Raw genomic sequence first — 9084 nt, 5'->3', positions numbered from 1 at the left:
TTGAGGGCCCTGCGTCTGGGAAAGAGAAGGCCCCCTGCCCTGGGCCAGGTGTCCCAGCCATGCTGGGCACCAAAGGTCCCTCTCCAGGTGGCCTGACCCGGACAACTCCAGGTCCTGGGGTGGAGCCTGTGGCCTCATGGGCGCCTGACGGGAAGGCAGCCGAGGACGAGGGGCGGAAGCCTGGGGCTGCCTTGACCACCGGCCACCCCTGCACATCCCCTGATAGCTGGCATGATTCAGGGCTGGCGTGGATTGGTCAGAGGTGCCGGTGGGGCCCCTGGGTGCTGGTCAGCTGGGCCCTCATGGTCTGGATGCTGCCCAGGATCTTCTTCTGATGGCCCATCAGGGTGATGCCCAGGGCACGCACATCCCTGTGAAAAAAGGGTGGTACTGGCCTGATTGGCCTGGGAGCTGAGAGCCATGGGCACAGGGACACACTCAATCCCTGGAGCTGCCTCTGGCCCCCTGCCCTCTCCCTGCCCTGCCCTCACGGGACCAGCACTTACTGGGCATTCATTCGAAGCACCATGCCCAGAGACGAGTAACCGCCAGCGGCAAAGTGGTCCCGGTAGCGGCCCATGCGGATGGAGTCCAGCCAGTCCCCCACGGTGAGGCCGCTGCTGCCACCCCCGCCACCACGGAGGTCAAAGCAGCTCCGGGCAAAGGCAGGGGCTGGACACCTGAGGCACAGGGGCCCTTGGTAAGTGGCCTGCCAGGGCCTCTGCCTTCCTCAAGGACCTCAGCCTCCATCCAGGCTCAGCAGTGGCCAAAAGGTTTGAGGGGCTAGACGCCAGGCTTGAAAGGAGAGGCCTGAGAAAGGCCCAGGCAGAACAGGGCTCAGGGCCCAGGCTGGGTCTGGTCCAGGGGTCAGGGCAGGGCTGTTCCAGGGTTGGGACTGAGTGAGGACAATGCTGGGAGGGCAGCGGGGCTGGGGCAGAGCTGGGGTGGGCACCAGGCACCTGCTGACAGTGGCCGTGGCCCTGAGACTCTCAGGGTTGCAAATCAGCGCATCAAGGATGCTGACAATCTGGGAAAAGCGAGGCCGCTGAGCCCGGTCCTTGTGCCAACAGTCAAGCATAAGCTGGTGCAGGGCGCGGGGGCAGCCCATGGGTGCCGGCAGGCGGTACCCCTCCTCCACGGAGCTGATGACCTGGGGAGGGGAGCACCGCGCCGGGCTCGAGACTGGCCCGCCCGCCAAGGCCCCACCCGCCTCTGCCCGGCTGGGGCCCCGCACTCACGTCACGGTTGGTCATGTTCCAGTAGGGCCTCTCCCCATAGGCCAGCACCTCCCACATGACCACACCAAAACTCCACACGTCGCTGGCCGAGGAGAAGGTCCGGAAGGCGATGGCCTCAGGGGCTGTCCAGCGGATGGGGATCTTCCCTCCCTGCGATGGGCACAGGAACGTAGGGCGGGTCTCCTTAGCCTGAGCCAGGGAGCTGAACACAGGCGTCCTGCTTCCCGTGGGGGTCCTGGTAAGCAGTCCGGTGGGGGAGGCAGGGCGAGGGGCCTGGGGAGGAGGGCTGATCAGGGAGACCGGCACCCAGAGCCGCTGTGAGAACTGAAGGAAGGGAAGTGTGCGAGTGCCTGGCACGTTGTAGATGCTCAGTCAGTATCAGTTAAGCGGTCAATGCCTGAGCAAAGCACGAAGCTCAGAGACCAAGGATGAGTACTGAGGAGTCCCTCCTCATCCTCTTATTCCTTTCTCTCTCTTTTTTGGGGGGCTGGGTCACAAATCCTTTCTCCAAGTGGAGCAAACCTTACTCAGAGGCTCAGTGGGTGAGACACAATGAGAAGGTTCTGACGGAGGCAGGGCTGGGGGCCACGCCCTGCTGCTCAGCCTTTGAGGCAGCCTCAAAGCTGCCTCGGGTGATGCCGAAATCTCCAGGAGATGCATTTTGAAAATGCTCGCATGTAGCCAGCTTTAGCGACAGATGTGGAGTGGATGTGTTTCAGAGAGACGCTAACTTTCCCCAGATCTCCCAGCGAGTGACCGTGGGGACCAGCCCTGGGGTCCAGAGCCACCCAGTGGTAGAGTAAAGGGAGGCAGGGTTGCTTACGTTTCCCAGGGGGGGAAACAGAGATGCAAAGAGTCAGGACTTGCCTCAGGCAGAAGGCAACCTAGAAATTGCCAACTTCACTGAACGACAAGCTGGGGGAAGGTCACCCTCTGTGCCACTCCGCCCCTCCCTGGGCCTATCGGAAAGGAGAGTGGGCCACATACCGTGGTGGTGTAGGCGGCATTGGGGTCGTCCTCCAGTACCCGCGAGAGCCCGAAGTCAGACACCTTGCAAACCAGGTTGCCGTCCACTAGGACGTTGCGGGCGGCCAGGTCGCGGTGGACGTAGCCCAGGTCTGAGAGGTAGCGCATGCCAGCGCCCACCCCCCTGAGCATGCCCACCAGCTGCGTGATGGTGAACTGCCCATCATGAGTCTGCAGAGGACACGGCTTGGGCTGCAGGAAGGCTCTTTGCAGTTTGCAAAGTGCCTTGCTGCATGGGAAGCACGTGATGGGCTAAGGTGTGTTCCTGTGGTCTCATTCCCACTCACAGCAACCCCAAGAGGCAGGTGGGGTAGCAAAGACAGCTCATCCATTGTGCAGGAGAGATGAAGGCCCAGAGAGGCTAAGCCCTGGGCCTAAGGGTCCCCAGCAAATAAACGGCAGGGAGGGCTGGGAATCTAGGGGTTTCCATGACACCCACCATGCTTCCCGACGGGGTGGGGCCCTCAGCCTGTGGCAGGGCAGCAGGACCCCATGCAGCACAGGGACTCTTGCGTGATGGGGCTAGAGGCAGGCTGCCTGGCTGACCGTTAAGACTCTGCACCTGGCTCCCCCTTCCCCAGGGCTGTCGGGTCCAAGCTCCTGGGGGTGTTTGGAGGCCTCACATTATCTCCCCACGCCCAGGCTGGACGTGCCCCTCCCAGCCCATGCGGAAGGTGGAGTGGGGCACGCACCCTCAGGAAGGTGTCCAGGGAGCCGTTCTCCATGTACTCTGTCACGATCATCGCCAGGCGGCCTGGGGAGGCAGGTGGGGTGGCGGAGGCTCTTGGTGGGGGAACCAGGGCTGCCGATCAGACACCCCAGGAACACGTCCCCCACCAGGGGCTGGGCCAGCACTGGGGTGGCTCTGGGAGCCCTTCCTGACCAATCCACCCGGGGACTGCGCCGGGGGATAGGCAGAGCAGGGTGGTGTGGGGATGGACCTAGAGCCCTGTCCTGGGCAACAGGGGCCCTGCAGGGTGAGGCTGCCTTCCCTGGGCACCTACCACGCGTGACGACACCTTCAAGGCGGATGATATTGGGGTGGTCAAACTGACCCATGATGGACGCCTCACTGAGAAAGTCCCGCCGCTGTCTCTCTGTGTAGCCGGCTTTGAGGGCCTTGATGGCCACAGGCACGTCCCGCTGGCCCGGCACCCGCAGCCGCCCGTAGCAGACTTCCCCCGACTCGCCTGTGGACCCGAGGGGGGCAGGCACGGGGAGGGCAGTGGGACCGCCCGCCCTGCCCTCAGCCCAGGTCCCCCACGCTTCCCCAGTGTCACACGCCCGAGCGCTCCCGTGGGTATGGCCATACCAGGCTCCTCGGTTTCGCTCCCCCTCTGCCCCGGGTGCCCCTCCACGTTGTCCCCAGCCTCCCAACTCCCGAAGCTCACCGGAGCCGATGATTTTCTCAATGTGGATCCTGGAGGCCTCAATCTCTCGGGTGAAACCACGGCCTACCCGGCCCGGCTCCTCGTAGGTGTGGGGCTCTGCATAGAACTGGGGCTCCAGGATCTTCCCCGGGGGGTGGTGCAGGGGCAGGAAGACAGGTGGAGGTGCTGAGGGGCCAGGGCAGAAGGGCCTTCAGTGGCGTCCAGGAGGACTTTCCTTCCCAGCATCCTCTGGGCCTGGGGCAGGTCTGGGGGTAGGTAGGGTGAAGGGCATCTCCGGGAATCTCAGGATGTGGCAAACACTGGGTGCCTATTAAGTGCTTGCCGTGTGAAACTAGGGTCTCTATGGAATAGCCCTGGAGTCTCTAGGGGCCTTAAGGGTCTGCAGTCAGTTTGGAGCATGTCTGTCATTTTATGGGGTCACTTCTAGAGTCCTAGGATCTTTCTAAATTGTTCTGGGGTAAGAATGTAGCAAAAAGATTTCATCACAAGTGCCAACTTAGATTGACTGAAAGTGGTTTTCTAGACAACTGTGTTAAGAAGGATTCTGAGGCTGCATTCAGGCCCAACGGGAATCAGTACCATGATGGATACAAATGTGTAAATGGGCCCAAAGGCAGAACATGGAGGTAGGCACCCCCATACTTGCCTTGTTGTCTGGGGTCTCTGCAGAGTCCTGGAAACTCTCTCTAGCAGGAGTTCTCGTGCAAGAATGTGAACCTCCCTAAAACTGTGGGAGATGCATTTGTGCATCTCCCTGGGAACAGGGTCCCTAGCAGCCTCAGCGGGGTCTGTGAACCCACAAAAGGGGAAGAACAGTGCGCCTTTGGGGTCTCAGGCCTCTGTGATGCCCTGCCGTCCACCTCTGGGGCCCCGGTCTTTTCTGTGGGCACCTTCTTCCCACTCCCAGACCAGCACCGGTCCCCGCGTGGCCTCCTCCCTGCCCTGAGACCCCAGGGCCCCGGCACTCACCCTGCCCGTTCTGATAGTGCATCTTCTCCTCGTCTGAGTCCTGGAAGGCCTTGCTGTAGCCACAGTGCCTGCAGAGCATGGGCACGCTCTGCCCGGGGCCACACCGCCCTGCTCCCAGCCCTGACCCCGTTCCGGGAAAAGCCAGGACTCACCCCGCTTCTCCCCTCCCCTCTCAGGGCAGCGCCTGACACCCCAGCCCCTGCTCCTGCTGACGGGCGCCCCCACCCTCGGGCTCTCAACTCAGCTGAACTGTGACGTCCCTGGAGTTTATAAACCCTTCCTCATTTACAAAGCTGAGCCCACTTGGCCCTCCCGGCAAATTCTGTGGGTTATTAGCCCCATTTTATATGAAACTGTCCCTAGTGGAGGGGTTGAGAGATGAGGCTTCTAAGGCCAGCCTCTGCTGTGTGACCTTGGCAAGCTCCTTCCCTTCCCTGGGCCTCAGTTTCTCCACCTGTGAGACGAGCCTTTGGACTCTCGCTGCCTGGGATCCTGAGCCCGTGTGACCACAGTGTCCCCCCTCCACCGCCTCTGGAATGGAGCGGGAGACGGGACAGGGACTGAGGGCATGGTGCTTCGCTTTGACAGGCCGGGTTCAGGTCCCAGTTCTGGCATCTATTTGGCAGGTGGCCTAAAAACCTCCTTGATCTCCAGTTTACTCACCTGCAAAACAAGGTCAGAATCTCTACGTCACTGGAGTACTGGGATTAAATGAGATGGAAGTGGGTGTTGAAGGGACACCCCGTGGGACCGGCTGGTGGGTGGAGGTGAAAACCAAGGACGACAACTTGGGTTGGGGCCTGAGTAATCCCGTGAACGGTGGCGCCATGTCCCAGGACGGGCAGGCCCACGGCGGTGCCGGTGTAGGGGGTGGTTTGCCTAAAGCACATCCCCGTGGAGCAGTCCGCCTGTCCTCAGGGGAGAGGTCTGTGCTGGGGGCGTACGTTTGGGGATGTCAGCATGAGAGTGGAATTCAAAGCCATGGGCCCTGATAACATCCCTCAGAAAAGAGGGACCTGGGTCAATGGGGAAGAGGGAAGCGCCTGGGACGAGCCCGGGGTCCTCCAGCCTTTCAAAATTGTTTGGAGAAAAGGGGCTGGCAGGATGGAGGCGAGGCCAGAGATGTGGGCAAGAAATGTGGGGTGGGCCAGGCCGTGGGAGGCAACAGAAAAGTGTCCCTTCCAAGAAGCAGGAAAGGAGAACAGGTGTATCGGTAAGTGAGCCCAGCCCCCGGCGCAAGAGGAGACCTGGTGTTCCAGGGCGGGGCTCGAGGGGCTGGACCCAGGGCCACCCACCTCTTCTTGCAGATGAGCAGGAGCAGAAGCACAACCAGGCCGGTGATGAGTGTCAGGCAGATCCAAACGATGGTCCTGGTGTCGTAGCGGGGCCCTGCAGGGGAACCGGGGGGAGGTGGGGCTGCCTCTCAGTCTCAGCCTCGGCCTGGGGCCCTCCCTGCGCCTGGGGGTCAGCCTCCTCAGCTGCGAGTCCGCCCAGAGTCAGGACGCCGTCCACCGCTTCCTCTGACCTCACCTCGCCTCTACTAAGCTTCTCCTTCAAGGCCCTGCTGCCTTGGGCTCCCTAGACTCCCAACCCAGTGCCGCCACTTCCTGGGGCTGTGAGACCTGGGGAGAGTCGCTAGACTTCTCTGAGCCTCAGTTTTCTCACCTGTAACATAAGTCAAAAAATGCCCATTGAGAGCTGCGCATTCCAGTCTCGATAAACCATCCCGCATGCCTTCCTGGGAGATAGTATCTCCCATTTTCAGAAGAGAAAACTGAGGCTGTTACTCAAAGCCACACAGTAAACGGGAGGCAGTGGGACAGGAGTCCTACCTGGAGCATCTCCTTGTGGTAACTGACCTAAAAGCACTTCAGATGCACGAGTACCAAGGGAGTGCAGGCAAGCAGGGTCATTAGCTAACTCAGCCTTGACCCCTTCCATCCTGGCACCGTCCCCTGGCAGGTGCCCGAGTAGAGGGAAAGACCCTGACTGGCTGGAGAAGGGCCCGGGAGTGCTCAGGCCTGCATGCGCCTTAGAACGGCCCTGCGGGCTTGGGAAAGCCTGCATCAATGGGCCCCCAACCCAGGGTTTCTGATTCTGAGAATCAGCACTTCTGACAGCTCCCAGGTGCTGCTAATGCTGCTGGTCCCAGACAATACTATGGGAACCAGTGCTCTGGAGGCTGGGGCAAGACGGCACTGGGGAAGCAGCGCAGAATTTGTCCCCAAACTGACCAGGTTCAAATCCTGCACTGCTGGGTAATGTTAGGCAATTTGCTTTTCTGCTGTGACTCTCATTTTGCTTGTCTGTAAAACAGGGACGAGGATAATGCTGACTTGCTGGAGTGTCTCTCGGGTGAGCACAAGGTTACCCTGCCATGGGTCACGCTGACGTTTGGCAAAAGCCAGCGTTTACAGGCTGTTGCGAGCTCTGTTGCCTTGGGCAAGTCACTTTCTTTCTTGGAGCCTCAGTTAATTGTGGCTGTAGAAATGGCAACCCAGCACAGGCACCTGCTCAGCAAGTGTCCTTCCTCTGACCACAGGGCCCAGCGCCTGGCCCGGCCCAGCTCCCCTGCCCTCCCCGCTCCCTGCACTCACGGGGTTTCCCGGTCTCCACCTCCATGGCCTGGCTGAAGCGGCCGCAGCCTGCCGAGGTACGGGCTCTGACCTGGAACACGTAGCGGGTGCCCGGCTTGAGGCCCGAGACGGTGGCCCTGGTGGTGACAGCTTTGAGAGTGGAGTAGCTCTGCATCTCCTTGTCCTGTCCACGGGAGGGGCAGTCAGCCAAGGGTACCCCTGCCTGTTCCCTTCCCCCTTCCTCCGCGCGGAGGGCTGGCACCTTCTCATAGTACTTGATCTCGTACTCCAGGATGATGCCGTTGGGCTGCTCAGGCTCCTGCCACAGCAGCGAGACGCTGGTCTGGCCTGCCCACTCCTGGCGGATCACCACCACCTGGGACGGGGCTGGGGAGGGAGGCCGGCCTTGCTCAGAGGGTTGGATGATCAGGGCTGGCCTCTGTCCCCCCGCCTCCCCAGGCGCTGCTTGGCCCATGCTCAGCTTGCTGGCCGTCCTGCCTGGGCCCCAGGAGAGCCAGCCCCCTCCTATCCTCCTGGCAAATCATAGGCTGCCACCCGGTGGGTCACCCAGGCTCTGCACAGCCTGCCTCTGGTCTGGGATGCTACAGCTGGCTTGACCCAGGCAGGGTGGGAGGGCCCCGGTTTTCACTGCCTCCTCCTTCTCCTCTCTGGCCAGGCCCCTCCATTGGGAGTGCAGGACCCCGCCACCCCGGCAAGCAGCCGCTCTTGTCCACCCTGGGCCCCATCACCTGATGGCTCTGCCTCCAGGTCTCCCACCCCCAGCCCTCTGTGGGGCAGCTCTCAGGAGTGTGAGGAAGGAGGAAGGAGAGGAGAAGGAAGGGAGGCAGGGACGGAAGGAGCCTGTGCCCTCGCTGCTGGGCTTGGAGGTATGACCGGCGGAGCTCTGGACAGCCAGGGGAAGGACATGAGCTGAGCCTGGCCGATCTGAGCTCAAGTATTCTCTCAGTCACGCCGAGACTCCCATTCACCCTCACTCATTGGCTGATCCACCCATCCCCTTGTCCATCCCTGTCTTCCCGCCCTCTGGTGTCCAGTGCCATCATCCCGGAGCAGGGTCTGCTGCAAAGTGTCAGATAGAGACCCAGCCATGGCCAAACAGGGAAGGGCCCGCAGGGGTGCAAGCCCCTCCTCCCTGGCCCTCGATCCTGAAGCCCTCCTCTTCCTCCTCTGCTCAGCCCTGCGCTCCCTGTGTCCCCCTGCCCCCCGCCTCATATCTGGGCATCTTGTCTCCTGGCAGGCCTGGGAGTCCTCTGAAGGCAGGGACCACACACCATAGATGCTCAGTAAATGTTGTGCATGACTTTGACATGGAAAACTAAGAAGCAACCCCAGAGTTAGGTTGCAGGGTGGGGTACATAGGTGATCCCGCAGCCTGGGGCTCGGGTTGGGCGCACAGCCTTGCCCTCTCTTGCTGGCTGGGGCACCGCTGTCTCAGGGAAGCTCCTTCCCCATCCAGAGGGCAGCTAAGCCAGCAACCTAGCAGCTGCCCCCTGCCAGGCAGTGGTGAGGCCCCAGTGAGACCACTGGATGCAAGGGACACACTCGGAGCCAGGAATACTAATGCCTCTTAAAGAGGAAGACATGTCCCAGGAAAGAGGTGTGAGTGGGCAGACACAAAGGGAGATCAGGGCTCCAAGATGGCAGGGCATTGGGCGGGGCACCAGAGAGGGCGCCAGGAAAAGCGGGGGTTGTGGAGAAGAGGTGAGGGCAGGGGGAGGACCAAGTGGTCTCTGAGGACAACCCTTGAACATTTGGTGACATGCCATGAGAGCTCTGCAGAGGGAGCCGTGATGGAACAGACCACCCACAGGGCCAGGCAGGAGCGGTGAGTCACCTTAGCTGGGATCCCCGGGTAGGCCTCCC

General features: G+C 61.5%; 1 protein-coding gene across 1 annotated transcript in view; it reads right to left on the bottom strand.

Moving 5' to 3' along the window:
• Positions 1 to 247: 247 nt before the first annotated feature.
• Positions 248 to 9084, bottom strand: part of EPHA8 (EPH receptor A8) — a 31700-nt gene continuing 22863 nt past the window's right edge. The window contains exons 6-17 of the mRNA XM_054571453.1: positions 7463 to 7587; positions 7222 to 7384; positions 5920 to 6013; positions 4625 to 4692; positions 3656 to 3820; positions 3269 to 3454; positions 2957 to 3018; positions 2226 to 2435; positions 1239 to 1388; positions 960 to 1150; positions 507 to 680; positions 248 to 371 (exon numbers count right to left, since the gene is read on the bottom strand). Of these exons, the coding sequence (XP_054427428.1) occupies positions 257 to 371; positions 507 to 680; positions 960 to 1150; positions 1239 to 1388; positions 2226 to 2435; positions 2957 to 3018; positions 3269 to 3454; positions 3656 to 3820; positions 4625 to 4692; positions 5920 to 6013; positions 7222 to 7384; positions 7463 to 7587 (1703 nt within the window). The 3' untranslated portion in view covers positions 248 to 256. The remainder of the gene's footprint in view (positions 372 to 506; positions 681 to 959; positions 1151 to 1238; positions 1389 to 2225; positions 2436 to 2956; positions 3019 to 3268; positions 3455 to 3655; positions 3821 to 4624; positions 4693 to 5919; positions 6014 to 7221; positions 7385 to 7462; positions 7588 to 9084) is intronic.

This window comes from Pteronotus mesoamericanus, unplaced genomic scaffold (genome assembly GCF_021234165.1).
Source record: "Pteronotus mesoamericanus isolate MK-2021 breed Mesoamerican mustached bat unplaced genomic scaffold, CSHL_Meso_final contig_221, whole genome shotgun sequence".
Taxonomy (NCBI): Eukaryota; Metazoa; Chordata; class Mammalia; order Chiroptera; family Mormoopidae; genus Pteronotus; species Pteronotus mesoamericanus.
The sequence above is the reverse complement of the archived record's forward strand: the minus strand, read 5'-3'. Positions and strand labels throughout refer to the sequence as shown.